We start from the raw sequence: 17,230 nt of genomic DNA, 5'->3' as shown, positions 1-17,230 counted from the left end.
TTCAAATGCTTTTCCTTTAACCAGAAAATCACACAAATCAAAGTCCTTTTCTCCTCCTTCCTAATCTAAATTGAACCATGAAATGTGAAAATATATTTCAGCCATTGAAGGTCAAAGCAAACCCCTTTAATGGCACATGGTAATTGCAGCTGTACTGCAGAGTGGAGATTTTAAAAATATGATACGATTCCAACAGATCAATAGAGAAGGCTATTTAAAATAGTAAAATAGCTTCTGCCAGTTCTCAAGACAAGGCATTGTCTAGAGAAGGGGTAATAACTATTATCTAGAAATTGTAAGCCAGTTCTATGGGAGGATCGTGAAATGTGGCAGGACAGTCAAGTTCTTTTGGGAGGAATTACCTCCCTGCTGACAGTCATCTTTTCCATCTGGATGCAGTGTTCAAAACATTTCTGGGAAAAGATGGGAAAAAGGATCAAGCTTTTCCAGGTAGGGTTTGCATCAATGATGCACTCGTTACCTGAGCTACATTTTCGTCTGGTAGGCAATTACTATGAAGAACAATGACCATATTCCATTATCTATGTAGGTTTGTAAAGTGTACACCCCTATGACATCATTAAAATGGCCACCCATGACATTTCTGCATTGTTAGCACAGAAAAGGATATCCTTTTATTTCAGTTTACTTCAGTTTATTCACCCCATCAGTGTAAGCCCTCTGTTTCAGGATGCAGACTCCTAAGCCAAAAGTCCAAGGCAAATCCATGAGGGATTCAGACTAACAGGGCACGGTTCCCTCCTCTCCAAGGGCATTTGGTTTTCTAGGACTGCTTTGTAGCTTTGTTGTTGTTTAGACATTTTTCCATCATGTCCCACTCTTTGTGACCCCATTTGGGGTTTTCTTGTCAAAGATACTAGAGCACCTTGCCATTTTCTTCTCCCATTCATTTTACAAATGAGGAAACTGGGGCAAACAGGGTTAAGTGACTTGCCTAGGGTCACAGAGCTAGTAAATACCTGAGGCTGAATTTGAACTCAGGTCTTCCTGACTCCAGACCTGGCAATACATCCACTTCACCACCTAACTGCCCTTGTATCTTTGTATCTACCTACAAATACTTGATGACAATACTCATCCTTAGTGACAAGCTCACTCATAACTACTGCACTATTTCATTAGGAATTCAGAGTAGCCAGGCCAATAATTTCATAGAAATTTCACTCAAGATATTTTCTCTGCAAGCTGCCATGATGTTGTAGGCCTAGCTACATTTTGTCAGAAAAGTGCACATTATCAATAGCTCTTATTACCTAGGAGAAACTACCCTGCCAGGGAAAAGTGGGGAAGGTGGTCAACTCTGGTTTGGCCAAGACAGTAGAATAACAGGAGCCTCCTGTGTGTTTCTTCTTCATTCACTGCCCCATCCTTCTTATCCCAGTACTCTCTGATCTCTTTGTTAATTTCCCCAAAGATAATATTAAAATCTCAAAGTTTGAAGGGACCTCCGAAGTCATCTAGTCCTCCTATACAGTGATCTCCTCCGTGACACCCCAACAGATAGACCAAGTCTTCATACCCACATTGCCAATGCTCCATTCCAAGTTAGAAGCTCTAATTATTTGGAAGATTTTCCTTAAACTCAGCCAAAACATGTCCCCTTATACCTTCCACTACAAGGTTCTAGTTCTTCTAACTGGAATCATACAGAAGAAGCCCACTCACTCTCCACGTGACACCCTTTAAAATATTTGAAGGCAATATCTTGCCTCCTTTTAGCCTTCTCTTCTCCAGGTTTAACAACCTCTGAACCTTCTAATGACATGGTTTTGAATCCTCACACTACCTTGTTCACTTTCTTTTGAAAACATTCCAGCTTGTTATTTTTGTTCTTAAATTGTGGTAGCCAGAAGTGGACACCACAATACAGGTGTGATCTGACCAGCTCTATTCCCTCCCCCCAAATCTGGACAATATATTCTAAATTTTATGAAGTGGTAAAAACTAGTGGGGAAGAAATTCCCTTAGGGCCCATTACTCCTTGAGGGAAGTACGGTAGATGAGTCACCCTCCACCTTGATCCTAGGATGGAAAGATCAGAGAAAGGACTACATATAATCTTTTGGTAGGAAAGCCACCCCAGATATTTGGGCCAGTACAGTAGAGTTTACTCATCTTTCCCAATGAGCATATAAAGAAACTAAGGCTATCCTCAGCATCGTTCTGATACGAACTATAGCCAGCTCATTTCTTACTTTTAGGGCCCAGTTCCTGTATTTCAACCTGTTTCTTTTGTCTCAGGTCCAGATTTCTTGTTCTCTACTCCTCCCACCTTATCCTCTGACAGTATAACTGGCTGCAGGATCCTGACTTGAATTCTGATCTCTTGATGTCTGTATTTGTTCCCACCTGTCCCTCAGGGGACCTTCTCTATCAGAAGCCAGGCAGAAAGAGGCCCTTCTAACCATATATGGTACCTTCTTATGGGGATATCAGAGCTGGCATCAGGGTCAAGAAGGTACAACATTGTCCTAGAGGGGAACTGGACTTGCCTGCCAGATACTGAGTAAGGGCAGAACTGAGATCAGGAACAAAAGACAGAGAGCTAACCTGAAGGGGAAGTGTCTCATCAGGACCACATAAGAGTTTTCAAGCAAGTTATAGCTAAAATCAGGAATTAGGAGGCATGGAATTAGACAGATCATATCATCAGAGTAAGATAGATAGAAAACAAGCATTTATTAAGTTCCTACTATATGTGGTGTACTATACTAAGCACTTTACAATTATCTCATTTTATCCTCACAGCAACCCTGGGTATTATCATTATCCCATTTTACAGATTAAGAAACTGAGCAGGAAGAGGTTAAGTGACTTGCCTATGGTCACACAGCTAGTAACTGTCTAAGTCAGATTTGAACCGAGGTCTTCCTGAACCAAAGCCTGTAGGTGTTCTATCCATTGTAACCCTTAGCTGGCTGTAAGACTTGGGTATTGGGAAGAAGCCACAGAGTAGGAGGCAGAATGGGTTGGTACCAGGTGCTCTTGTTATTGAATTCTCTAAGCTTTCAGTTTTTTAAGCAAATTTCTTTTTTTTTTTTCAAATGTCAAGCATTTTTTTCTCCCTCCCATTTCTGCATTGCAAAAAAACAAAAAAGAAAAACCTTCTAACCAATATTATAGTCAAGTAGAACAAATTGCCATATTAGTCATTCCAAAAATCATGTGCCTCATTCTGCATATCCATCACCTCACTCTTTGGAGGTGGGTAGCCTTTTTCATCACTGATCCCCTGGACTCATGGTTGATCACTCACTGATCAGAGTTTTTAAGTCTTCCAGAATTGTTCATTTTTACGATGTTAATGTTATAGTATAAGTTGATCTTCTACTTCCTAACCTCTGTTTCCAAATCCCAAGAGTGCTGGCTAACCACCACGGTCCAAGGGCAGGGGCAGGCCAGAAGTCAGCATGAGCAAACTTGTACCTGATCCACCTGATTAAGCAAGTAGGACAGAAAGATCGCCTGCTCAGGCAAAGCAGAAGCTAATTAGACCTGGTCTAAAGCCAGGCAAAAGGCAAAGGGCAAAAAGCTGGACAAACCACGACATCCCATTCCTGTCCTTTCTCCCTTGTCCATCTGGTTCCTAGCTGATCATTTGACTTTGGCTCAGCTGCTAATGCAATCTGTGGTCAAGGCTGACCAGTCCTTGATAAGTTTCTGATCTCCTGGGTTTCTGACTGTTTGTTCCTGGCCTTACCACAGGTCAATTCTAACAAGCCTTCTTAAGAAGTTTCATGAGTATCTAGTGTACCCACTGTGGCCAGCTCAAGCAGTCATGCCAGCATCTCCACAGTGTTAAAACAGTTCATCCTCCCAATGGGTTTTTGGAAGCTCAGATACACCCTCTGCCAGCTCACTTGTTCGGTGATGTCACACATCATGAGTTTGCAACTTGGTACTTTAAATAGCACAGGCTAAACCAGGAACCCTTCTCTCTTCTTCTTCCTTTGTGACAGCCAGTCTCCAGCATGCCATCAGACATAAGGGATTGTTGGTTGCCATGATGATGGGGCTCAGAGCAGGACCAAAGCATGATTGTGGCCCTCCAGAGGTGATGGTAATTAAAAAGATGACAACCAAGTGTTCTTCCTCCTAAGCAGTTCAGTGTCAAACTAAGAGTGGTGAATAGATTCTTTCTGGTTAAAAAATTCTGCCACCAGCAGAAATGCCATGAGAGCTCTCTGCAATAATTTTTCCCCAATGCTATAACTTTCATTAAATTGATTGGTTTTTTTCCCCCTACTCTTGGACATGAGAATTGTTTCTTGTATCTTGTGTCTGAAAATGGCTTTTCAGACATTAAAAAAAATGTTAAGGCCAGCAAAAATTCCACTTGGCCCACATTCTCATTGGCTCCGCCCCTCACTAACTGAGGTTGCAGCTTCCCCTTCCTAGACAGATTCACCCGCTCTTGCTCCCCACATCACAAGGCTAAGAGAACTCGGGCATCAACCTTCAGCTAATAATCAGAGCCTACTGCAAAGACACCGATGCTCAAAGAGACTAGACAAAACGAATAGCAAAGAGCGACAGAGCATTTTAAATATCTTTTAGGCCTGCTGCTTAATTTTCATTAGACCTACCTTAATTTTTTTTTAGGCCCTGGACTCAGGGACATCCACTTATTTCCATAACTGGATCAAGGGGAGCATTTGCCTCTCTTCGGGGATCACTTTGTAGTTCATAGCCTACTGCCTGAGATTCAGTTTGGCATAAGACAAGCACCACATGCCAGGCCATCTGATGCCCTTTGCCTAGAGTAGATAGAAATACCAGTTGACTGCCTTCTTGTTATTTGTAATTGGTAATTAGAAAATCATCCTTTATAATTACTCTTGACAGATATCGACTACATGGTACTGTCGAAACAAAATTGTCCTTGGGGATTATCAGTAGAAAAAAATCCACATAGATAATTGCGCTTAGATTTTTAAAACCCAAGCCAATATTTCTAATCATTTTCACAGTTAGCTTTCTGATGTTCACGATTTTTTTAAAACACCCTAGGATTTTTGGCATCAAAATTTCATATTATGTAAGTATGAAATTGGCAGTGATTGAAAATTTTTCTTTGCAATCTAATTTTATATATAACTTTCAATATATTTATAATGAAGATATGCATTGTCATATAATCTTAGGCTAAAAGGGACCCAGAGATGTTGCCTAGTCCATTCCCATGCCTGCAGGTAGGACCATATCCAACTATTCCAATAGGAATCTCTCTTATTCTCTTAGTGATCATTTAAAAAAAAGATTTTAAGAGAATACCGTCAGCTGGCAGGTTTATCTAATTTTTTTTCATATAATTGTCCCTCCTTAGATTCAATGGGAACACAAAAAATTTTCATAAAATAATTTGTGAATAAATCATAAATTTTCCTAAAGCTAATTTATTCTCCAGTCTTCCTGCCAACATACACACACACACACACACACACACGATGGGATTTTTTTTAAAAGAAAAAGAAACCATTATATTTGCTGCATTCTTACAGAGGCTTTGTCTCTACAATTTCTGAACCACTACGCAGTTCAGTCAAACTTCTGGTAAATCCAGTAGGGGAAAAAAATCAACACGACAAATTTATTGGTTAAATTGACTGGTCAATAAAATAGTAGCTCCAGTAGTTTCTAGTAGTTCTGTGTAGGTTCTGACAGAGTATTTAAAACAAGTACCGGTATCTTGGAGAAGGTATGAATGTTTAGTGTTTTCAGGTACTGTCTACACTGGCAGATTGAAGTGAAGAATTTTAATTATCTGGGAAATTCATCCTGATAATTAATTTAATGTTGTCTGACAGCTTATGACTGGTGACTTGCTCTATCTCCAATAAAAATATTTTATTAGAGATTTGGAAGATCTTTCTGAAGAAATACAACTTCCTCTAAGTGAGTTCCTGAAATGAGTGGTTTGTCCTCATTATTCATTTTCTTTTTTCCCCACCGTCTTTTAAGGTTTACATATGAAATTGCCCCAGTGTTTGTTCTCATGGAGCAAATAACACTTAGGAAGATGCGAGAAATCATTGGATGGTCAAGTAAGGATGGTGATGGCATATTTTCACCTGGTAGGTTTATTTTTCTTTGTCTCATTAAAGCCACAACATTTAGAGCTTTGTTCCCTGGATTGGGTGAGGATACTTCACAAAATGCATCCAAAAGGTTTGTGGAAGAATATTGAAATTTTCCTGAAGTTTTTCAGTTCTCCAGACTTCCTGCTTTGAGAGATGTCCATCTATATAATGCCTAACCAACTGATCAGTTTAAGCAGTGAAGTCAAACTACTAGTCAATGGGGGGGGGGGGTGGAGAATCAAACCAGTTTAATGAATATTGGATTTTTGTCCAAAATGGTAGATCTGATAGTCTTATGTAAACACAAAATGATTCTTTAAAACAAGCACAAGTGTTCTTAGGGAGTAAGTTATGAGTTTACTGTACCCTGGTTTGGGTAGGGTTTATATGTGGTGTCCCAAAAGTCTTAGTGCAGTTGTCAATTTTATACCTTTAAATTGCAGCTGTAGATTGTAAATTTTAAAAATTGTGTTTGTAAAGTAAAATATGCACTTTGAAGAATACACAACTATTCTGTTGTAAACATCTAGTTAATCTAGACAGATAATTAATGAACCTGTAATATCCAGATAGTTGAAATAAGTGGGGGGGGGGAAAGGTGGGTGTTTATCTAAATTAACTGTATGATCGCTTCAGTTTCTGGTTTTACTTTCTGTGCACATTCAGGTTCTGTTTTCATCTAAATTTTCTAAAATCATTTAGTTTCAAACAAAAATATAAATGATTCAGCCATTTAAGTGCTCTTTGAGGAGACAAGGCATTGTCATCCCACACACATTTATCAAGCACCTACTGTGTTCAAAGCATTGTGCTGAGTACTGGAGATACAATGACAAATAGTCTCTTCCCTCAAGGAGCTTCCATTGTAATGGCAAGTAGGCAGGGGACTGAAAATTCAGGTGGCAAGAACTTTGAGGAAGTAGTGTTTTGCCACGGAAACAACTTCAGACTATCACAGTGCTTGACATATAATATGTGCTCAATAAAGAATTGATTGATTTATTGATTGAGTCATTGGTCTTTGAATCAAGTTCAGATTGAAAACAGGAAGATTCTACTTCTTGATTAGTACTGCCATCACTCCTTCTTCCACTTCTGTTCAATTTGAGAAAGGAAGGCCACTGTGGAAGAACAAAAAGCCAATTTGTAAGGTTGAATCTAATAGTTCTATGATGAAGACTTCTACCCCCCAATACAGACGGGAAGACAGAAGTTGGAACCATAGTGGCCACAATAAAGGAGCTAAAGTAATTAGGGGATAGCCCAGAGTATCCCAATCCACTGAGATGTCATTCCTTCCCACTCTTACCTCCCTTTATCTCGAAACTCAAGCACTGACTTTGTTGTTAGGGGAAATAGTAAGCACAATGACAAATTCTCCTCAACATATGTCTTGTTTGGTTACAGGGGGTGCTATATCCAACATGTACAGCATCATGGCTGCTCGCTATAAGTACTTCCCAGAAGTCAAAACCAAAGGCATGGCAGCTGTTCCCAAACTGGTCCTCTTTACCTCAGAACACGTGAGTTGAAGCTCTTGCTTATGCACCATAGTCTATCCTAAAGGAATGCCTCCCTTGTCAATACATGGCTCTTTTTGTTGCAGAGTCACTATTCGATAAAGAAGGCAGGGGCTGCACTTGGCTTTGGAACAGACAATGTGATTCTGATAAAATGCAATGAAAGGTAGGAGGGGAGGGTGACTGCTAACTTTTTTGATGTATTAAATGTGTTCATCTGTTAAATTTGTTTTACTGTGCTTAAGGGCTGGCTCAGTACAATGTGCCAAGCTGCTAATGAGCTGGTGAAAATATCTGATTAAATTACTTTCTCCTACATCTGAAGCTCCTTCACATGCAGCCTTGTTGATGCTTCTTTTAAAAAAATCTATCTCCTTCTGTGACAATTACAGGGGGAAAATCATCCCAGCTGATTTGGAGGCAAAAATTCTTGAAGTCAAGAAAAAGGTACGTCTGGACAAGAATCAGAAGTCCTGAGTTTGAGACCAAACCTGAATACTTACTTGTCCACATGTGACTGGAAGCAAGTTATTTATTTTCCCTAAGTCTCAGTGTCCTCAACTGAAAAAAAAAAAGGATATTAAAACCTATCTTATATTCCTACCTTATAGGTTTGTTATAAGGAAAAATTTTTGTAGTATGGTGTCATGGAAAGGGCACTGGACCTTGAATTAGAAGTCTTGGATTTGAGTCCAAGCCGTGACTGTATGATCTTGGCCAAGTCATTTAATTTTTGTGAGTCTCAGTTGCTTGTCTAGATAAATAGATGTAAAGATAGATATTTAGATAGATGATAGATAGATAGATAGGTAGGTAGATAGATAGATAGATAGATAGATAGATAGATAGATAGATAGATAGATAGGTAGGTAGGTAGGTAGTATCTGCATGACCTTCATTGTGACAAAGGGGCTTTAAACTATAATGTGCTATGTAAATGTGAGTTGTGACATTGTAGCCATATAATACAGATAACCTCTAGTGTTTACATTTTTAAACCTACTTCTGCTCTGGAAATTAAAAGCCATTATTAAACTAAAACATTATTTCACGAGAAATAGCATTCTGCAGTAGATGGTGAGATGGCTTTACAATCAGGGAAGACCTGGATTCAGGTCCCACTTCTGACACATAATGACAAAGTCCAATCCGTCAATGTCCCCAGAGGACTCTTTAAGATTAAAAGTTGCATAACAGGTGCTGAATTATACAGGTAGAGGGAGTTTTCCCACTGTAAGTACCATACATCAATGAAATCACAGGTACAGACTCCCAAAACATCATTTCGTGTTACTTCTAACATTTATTTCCTCCACTGTTTGTTGGTCTGATTCTCTACAGGTCTCTCTACATGGTGCCCACAAAAGCCAATTGAAAAGTGAAGAATTCAGCCCAAAATCAGTTATTTTGTCTACATTTTGCCAAATAATTCTGTCTTTGTTCTTCTTTTCTTTTTTCTTCTTTCCTCCTTTTTTCTTTGTTTTTTTCCTTCCTTCCTTTTTCTTGTTCTTGCTCAATTGACTGCTTGCTTTAGTATCCTATAGACACAGCCTTATTTAACATTTTACTTGCTTTTTATACTGGTACAATCTCAGTTTAACATTGGAGTCTGTTTAGCAAAGCTATTCTCCTGTTCTAGCTTATGGCACATAGTAACAGGTCTTTGCTGATCCAATCTCGGCAAATTCTATTAAGTGAAAAATCTTGTCGAACAGATGTATTCATGAAGGTCCTGCCATGTTGCAGTCAATCCATTTAACAATAATGTTGTTTTGGTTTAGTATTCATGCCTTCTGCTGTAACTATATTTATTTACTGGGCTTTCTGTAGAAGAGAGATAGATGAGAAGGAAAGAGATTGCCAAAGTTTGGGCAATAATTCAACAACAGTTTCAATTCAACATACATTGATTAATGACCTACTATATGCAAAGTACTTGCTAAGTGCTGTGGCTAGAAAGACAAAAATGAAGTCTTTGTCCTCAGGGAGATTACATTCTAATCAGGTGTCTCCACACACATAGCATGAATATAGTCCAAGGAAAATGGAAATGGAGGAGAATACTAACAACAGGAAGGTTCATGGAAGGCTCTATGGAGGAGGTGGTATCTGAATTGAGCCTTACAGGAGGGCAGGCATTCTGAGAGGTGCAGATGAGAAAAGATGGCATGCTAGGCAGGGAGGATGGCTTGAACAGAGGCACAGGGACTCTTCACTCCCAGATGTCTCTAAACTCATTCCGGTTCTATTACAATATTTCTTCCTTTCTCATTTGTACCAAAATTTTTGATATATCCGATTTTTCAAGTTCTGAAAATGAATGAATTTTTGTAACTAACTACTACATTAACATAGTCATAAACCAAAAATATTTTAGAAAGGATGCCAACTAAGAAGGATGAACAACATCCATGTAAAAAAACCCCACAAAGTTTTTATATGATGTCATACAACAGTTTTGCCACTCTGTATAGGAGGCAGCATGAAGTAGTGGCAAGAAGAGCACTGATCTAAATCACCTTTCTGTGCCTCAATTTCCTCATCTGGAAAATGAAGGAGCTAAATTTAGATGATCCCTAAGATCCTTTCCAACCCTTTGCCCTATGATTTTATGAATTCTGTCTTGGTCACTTAGCTGTGTTTACCTTCAATCTCCCAATCTGGAAGCATTTTTAATAATGTTTTTATATCTGATGCCTTTGTCTTTTCATCAAGATCTTTGCCCACACCCACATAGGTTAAACCTTCCCTTGTGAACAAAAAGAAAAAAGAAAAAGAGAAAAGGAATTTCATATCTGCTAATGCATATACTATTCTGTTCTGATAGTCCCCCACCTCTCTGCTTTGAGGGAAGAGATATGTTTCATTCTGTTCTCTGGAACCTTCATTAACTTTGCAGTTACTCGAAGATCAACTTCCTTTGTCGGTCTTTTCATCTGTATTGTTGTAATCTGGTGTTTTGTGCAATTAGTTCTACTTATTTTACTCTGTATAAGTTTATACAAACCTTACCATGAATAAGTATTTACTAAGCTCCTATGATGTGCTAGGCACTGAGGATACAGAAGCAAAAATGAAACAGTCCCTACCCTCAAAAACCCTACATTTTTTCAGGAGAAAGAATACATCCATATAAGGAAATATAAAGCAATTTCAGAGGGCACTAGGAAAGGTCTTTGGTAGAAGATGGCACATGAATTGAGTTGTCAGCAGAGCAAGTAATTTTAAGAGACAGAGGTGACAAGACAGTGCATTCCAGGAATGAGAGACAGCCTGTGCAAAGGTACAGAGATGAAAGAAGGGCATCATGTATAATGAAAAGCAAATAGGCTAGTCTAGCTGGAACCTAGAAAAGGAATGGGAGGGGCAGCTAGGTGGCTCAGTGGATAGAGCACCAGCCCTGGAGTCAGGAGTACCTGAGCTCAGTTCCAGCCTCACACACTTACTAGCTGTGTGACCTGGGGCAAGTCACTTAACCCCATTGCCTAGCAACAACAAAAAAATTAAGAAAAGGAATGGTATATGATGAGCCTAGAAAAATATGTTGGACATAGGGCAAGTCACTTCTCTTTTCTGACCTCAGTTTCCCAATCTGTAAAATGAAGGGGGGTGGACTAGATTGCTTCTAAGGTTTTTTCTACCTCTATCAATCTTTGAGTTTAATATGATTCACTTCAGGTTGTTAAAAAATGAATACAAACAATTCAGCCACCATCATTTGAAAGCAAGCTCTCTCATACCTCTTGGTTCAAATGAAAAATGTTAAAGACTGATTAGTTCTTTTGTCTTTTGCCGTATGCTATAGGGATATGTTCCCCTTTACGTCAACGCAACTGCAGGCACAACTGTGTATGGAGCTTTTGATCCGATACCTGAGATTGCAGATATATGTCACAAATACAACCTTTGGCTGCATGTCGATGTAAGTGCTGGGACACAATAGCCCAAATCTAGCAAGGTGAAGGAAATGGCTCTTTTAGAGAACCCTGACTGTTTCCGACCCCCCAGTTCTGTCCACATCCTCTCAGTCCCATGCTTTCCTTTGGTCCACAGCCTGACCAGTCTGGACAAATAGCCAAAGTGGCATCATAGACTGGCGTTTCTTTAGTTTTCTCTGGCCCACTCCAAAGCTACTTAAATTTTCTTTGGTTATGTCCACCAACTTCTCCCATAGCAGCTTCATTTGGGTAAACTTCTCCTAGATGGCAAAAACATGAGAGAAGGGATAAAGGAAGTGGCCACACATGCTTGGTTACCTGCTGTCAACACAGCTGTTCATATGCCCTTTGCTTAAAAAGATTGATCTAGAAACACAATGACATGGAACCACTTATGTAATACCAGCTGAGAGTTTTCCCTTCAATTGTTCTGAAGAGACTTAAAGGACAACAGAGAACATTTTCAAATATATAACTATATTTCTTCTCTACTTTCTTCTCTCTTTCTCTCTCTGCCCCCAAAGCTGTGCTGGTAAATATTTAACAACCAGCTCTCTTTTTAAAAAAAGTGTACATATGACCCACTTTAACATTTAATCTGCATTAACATGTTTCCATTGCTTTCTTAAGTCTAGACAGTCAACAAAACAATGAATTAAGTCCTGATCTGTAGCATTTGTTGATTTCCAAGGTGCATATGCTCATACACTGAAAGTTTAACAATTTGGCTCCAGCATACCCCTGCTCATCCTGCTTCTCTCTCTCTCTGCTCTCTGCTCTCTCCTTTTTCTCTTCTTCCTTCTTCCTCTCATTCTCACTCTATTTCTTGCTCTTTCTCCACCTTCTCTCTTTCTTTTCTCACTGTATCTCTCTGTATGCCTGTCTCCATCTGCTTATCTTTTTTAACCCCTTATACCTGGACTGTCTTTTCTGCTGTGATGCAGATAACAAAACATAGATTACAAACACGATTTATTTCTGTCTCTCCCTGCCCTCCCCCCACCCCTAGTATTTTACACGGTTACCCTCAGAGAAGCCTGGACATTTTGTGACTGCCTTAGGGACCACTTGAGTGACAGCCATATAAGTGGTATTTCAAGATACACCTCATTGCAGTGAAAGCTAGGAAACAGCCACCTTCAACTCTGCAGTGCTCCCCAAGTGGTCCCTGACTCAAGCAGCAACCTAAGAGAGTCTTTTATCTTTACCTCGTCAGTACCTGACATCTTTGGACATCTGTGGTGCTACCACAGACTTAGACCTTAACTAACCTGATCTCCCACCTGCCACCAACTAACTTGCACGACTGGAACCTGGGTTCACACACCTCTCAGCAAAATCCTCTTTAAAAAATGGCAAAGATTAAAGCTTGTTGCCAGATGAAGGTTTCAGTGGGTTTATTTTGCCATAGGAACTTCTGGGTCTCATCTTCCATATGAGCCCGCACATTTAAAGAAAGCTAAAGAATGGCCAAGTAGCCTAGGAAAGAATTTGGAATCTTTATATGGAGTTGATTCCCTCATCCCTCTTCTTTCTCTGCTCTCACAGGCTGCCTGGGGAGGAGGTCTCCTCATGTCCAGAAAGCACCGTCATAAGCTTGATGGCATAGAAAGGTATGGGGCACAGTTTCCAGGAATCCTACCGTTTAAAGTATCAGACATGTACAGTGTGGACCTCTGATTCAGGGTGGCACCTCCTTTGATTACCTTGCAGAACCAGTTATTTTTCTACATAGCTGGGAAACGCTCAGCTGCAGAGCTTGCAGTTTGCCCTGTTCACTTGCTAATTCATTTCCCTTCTTTCTCTGCCTTATTGTTGCTGGCTCCTTTGAGATAGAAATTGGGGAGGGGTTTGAGAGAACATCCCTGCCTCATTTATTACACCTTTTCTCCTCTCCAGTTCAAGGCTGCTGGCAAAAAATGTAGCTTATGAATAGAGGGAAAAATCATAGCATTGGCCTCTCTTTCTGTTCCTTGTAGTGACTTCTCTGGCTTAAAACCACTTCTCCTGGCCATCTCCTAACTTTGTAAGGAAAGAGCCCCAGTAAATAAGGATGACCATTCAAAACACAAGCAGTAATGAAGGGAAGCCACAGACAGGAGCCAATCCAGATGCAATTTAGATTTATCAAACAACTTACAGTTTTAAGTTTTTAATTTGGGAAAACCTGAAACATATTTTGACTCCAGGAATTTTCTTCTTTAGTGTGAATATATATATACATATATACATACACATATATGTGTGTGTGAATATATGCATATATATGCATACAAACATATACTGCATGTGTATAGTATATTGTGTACACATACTGTATGTGTAGAGTATATGTACAGTATATATATACACATATGTATATACACACATTCACTAAAGAAGAAAATTCCTGGAGTCAAAATATTTTTCAGATTTTCTTAGATTCAAAATTTTAAATTGGAAATTTTTTTTATAAATCAAAGAAATTCAACAAACATTTATTAAGGACCTACTGTATGCAAAGCTTTTTGATAGAAGCTGGGGCTAGAGAGACAAAAATGAAGTCTTTGTCCTGGGGAGATTACATTTTATTCAGGCTTCACAACATGCACAGCACAAGCATGGTCCAAGGAAAATGGAGATAGAATAGAACATTAACAATAAGAGGGCTCATGGAAGGCTTCATGGAGGAGTTGGCACCTGAGTTAAGAATTCTGGAGGTGGAGATGAAGAAAGATGGCATGCTAGGCTTGGAGAATGGCTTGGCATATGTCAGGCCTATACATATATGTTATGTTTATGTTGTGTATGTGTGTATACATAGGAATGTATTATAGATTATGTATTATGTGTACATATACATACACGCATGCATACATACGCAAGTAGATGGCGCAATGGATAGAGAGCCAGGCCTGGAGTCAGGAAGACCTGAGATCAAATCTGACCTCAGACACTTACTAGCTGTGTGACCGTGGGCAAGTCACTTAACCCTGTTTGCCTCAGTTCCTCATCAGTAAAATGAGCTGGAAAAGGAAATGGCAAACCACTGCAGTATCTTTACCAAGAAAATTCCCAATGAGATCATGAAAAGTTAGACACTACTGAGATGACTGAACTCCAACAAAACAAAAACTTATATATGTTAGCTTATGTTACCTAAAGAAAAATCAGACCTTGACTATATCATCTTATTTTCTATTTGAAGCATAAATATATTGTTTATTTAGAATCTCTGGGAAGTTCAGAAAAGTTTATGACATTTCATGAGACAAATATAATTCCTTAAGGGTAGGACAATCTGTTGTGCAAAGAATGAATGGGCTCTTGCATTTTGAGTGACCCTTAGCCCATCCCCTTGGCTCTGCAGCCCTTATGGCTTAAGCAGGGCTCTAACCTTTGACCCCTGGGGATGAGATGAAAATCCATTACTTGTCATCTGAATATTTTGCAAAGTACAATAGATTTGCTTTCTTCATTATAGCTTTTGAAGGAAGGAATTATTCAGTGTTTCTGTATTTATTCACACCATATCTACATTCTGCAGACACAAATATATCTACTAAATACTTTCCCCACTAAAGGACCTCTGTAACAAAAGAAAGTTAAGAATTTTGGGTAAGGGACATGGTACGGGAAGGTCAAACAAACATTTCTCTTTTTTTTAATTTTTAGGCAGTTGGGGTTAAGTGACTTGCCCAGCTAGCAAGTGTCAAGTGTTTGGTCTGAGGTCAAATTTGAACTCAGGTCCTCCTGACTCCAGAGCCATGTTCTACCCACTGCACCATCTAGCTGCCTCTCAAACATTTCAATGAAACCAATGATTATTGGGGGCAGAGTCCACCAGGTTCACCAGGGAATGTTTAATAAGCTTGCGTATCGGGGCAGCTAGGTGGCGCAGTGGATAGAGCACCAGCCCTGGATTCAGGAGGACCTGAGTTCAAATCCGGCCTCAGACACATAACACTTACTAGCTGTGTGATCCTGGGCAAGTCACTTAACCCCATTGCCTAAAACAAACAAACAAACAAACAAACAAAATAAGCTTGTGTATCATTGAAGCAAGAGTGCCAAGGTTTTAATCATTATATATTTCACTTAGGGATGTTGCAAAATCCTGGTTAAGGTGCTCTTTAGTCACTTAATTGTCTTGGATAATTGATTAGGATACTAGGAGACCTTGCTTGTTAAATTATAGTTACAATGAAAATGGTAAGATTGTGATCATTTAGCATTTAAATAGCCTTTCTGTGTAGCAAAACTTTATGGTTGACTAGGCTATAGGCATTTTTAGGAATTTCCTCATACCTCCCAGTAAGAGCAGTTAGTTAGGATGGTACATAGAGCACTGAACCTGGAATCAAGAAGACCTGGTGTTCAAATCCAGCCTGAGGCACAAACTGTGTGACCCTGGGCAAGTCACTTACTTTTTTTATTCCTTAGTTTTCTCACTTGTAAAATAGGGATAATAAAAGCGTCTACCCCCCCCCCCAGGGTTGTTGTGAGGGTCAAATGAGATGATATCCATAAAGCATCACATAGATGTCAGCTATTATAGGGAGATAGACATGCAGTTAGATCCATCACCATCCCATTTTATGGATAAGTACAAGAAGGAAGGGTGTCTGAGTCACTTTCCTAGTAATAAGTGGCAGAGTACTTTTTGCTCACTGCACTGACACTGTGTTTACCGGTCAAACATACGCAAGCATGTTTATTCAATCAAAGTAGGGTTGTGGGTGAAGAGTATATCAGCTTATGTATGTGCAGTGATGACTCCCCAAAGAACATGATTTATTGTGCCCCACTGTATGCATCTTCTCTTATAAGTACCAATTTCTTCTTCTTCCAGAGCCAACTCAGTTACCTGGAACCCTCACAAGATGATGGGTGTTCTGTTACAGTGCTCTGCCATTCTCGTGCGAGAAAAGGTTTGCTTTCTTTCAGCAAATGACTCTGAAGTACCAAAGGTGTTGGTAGCTGGAGAGAAGGGAAAGAAAGGGGTCGGTGCTACAGCAGCTGGAGACAACTCTAGCAACCCCTGTTGGTAGGCAGCCAAGCTGCTGTCCCTTCCAGACATGGATTTTTGAGGTTCCTGAGCAAAAATCTGTCTGGATGGGATCAGGACCAGGTTTTGTAGGCATCAGTAACCTATTACTAACCAATCCACAAGTATTTATTAAGTGCCTGCTCTGGGGCAGGCACTGGAAATATGACAAATGTGAAACAGTCCTTACATTCTAATGTGGGAGATAGCATGTGTGTGTGTGTGTGTGTGTGTGTGTGTGTGTGTGTGTGTGTGTACAGAGAGAGAGAGAGAGAGGGAAGAGGTGAGGAGAGAGAGAGAGAGAGAGAGAGAGAGGAGAGAGAGAGAGAGAGAGAGAGAGAGAATGAATATATCTAAAAAGAATATAATGTTTTATGGAGGGAGGGTAACATATGAGAGGATCAGAAAAGGCATCATGTGCAAGGTGACATTTGGGCCAAGTGTTGGAAGAAACCAAGGATTCTAAGATGAAGAGGGGAGGAAAGATGGTATTCCAGGCATGGGCCAGTACAAAGACAGACAAATAGAAGATGAGACAGTATGTGTGTGTGTCAAACAGCAAGGAGGACCATGTGGCTAGACTCCAGAGAACATGGAAGGGAATCCTGTGTAAAAAGACTGGGAAGCTTGGAAGTGGCCAGGTCG

At 39.7% G+C, this 17,230-nt stretch overlaps 1 protein-coding gene across 1 annotated transcript in view; it reads left to right on the top strand.

Moving 5' to 3' along the window:
- GAD1 (glutamate decarboxylase 1) overlaps positions 1 to 17,230 on the top strand; it is a 56,472-nt gene that overhangs the window by 24,301 nt on the left and 14,941 nt on the right. Inside the window, exons 7-13 of the mRNA XM_020990942.2 lie at positions 5,983 to 6,095; positions 7,509 to 7,624; positions 7,708 to 7,787; positions 8,014 to 8,068; positions 11,427 to 11,543; positions 13,108 to 13,172; positions 16,391 to 16,469. Coding sequence (XP_020846601.1) covers positions 5,983 to 6,095; positions 7,509 to 7,624; positions 7,708 to 7,787; positions 8,014 to 8,068; positions 11,427 to 11,543; positions 13,108 to 13,172; positions 16,391 to 16,469 — 625 coding nt within the window. The remainder of the gene's footprint in view (positions 1 to 5,982; positions 6,096 to 7,508; positions 7,625 to 7,707; positions 7,788 to 8,013; positions 8,069 to 11,426; positions 11,544 to 13,107; positions 13,173 to 16,390; positions 16,470 to 17,230) is intronic.

Source organism: Phascolarctos cinereus, unplaced genomic scaffold (assembly GCF_003287225.1).
Source record: "Phascolarctos cinereus isolate Bilbo 61053 unplaced genomic scaffold, phaCin_HiC Scaffold_726;HRSCAF=1367, whole genome shotgun sequence".
Taxonomy (NCBI): domain Eukaryota; kingdom Metazoa; phylum Chordata; class Mammalia; order Diprotodontia; family Phascolarctidae; genus Phascolarctos; species Phascolarctos cinereus.
Note: the sequence above shows the minus strand (reverse complement) of the source record. Positions and strands in the feature narration are given on the sequence as shown.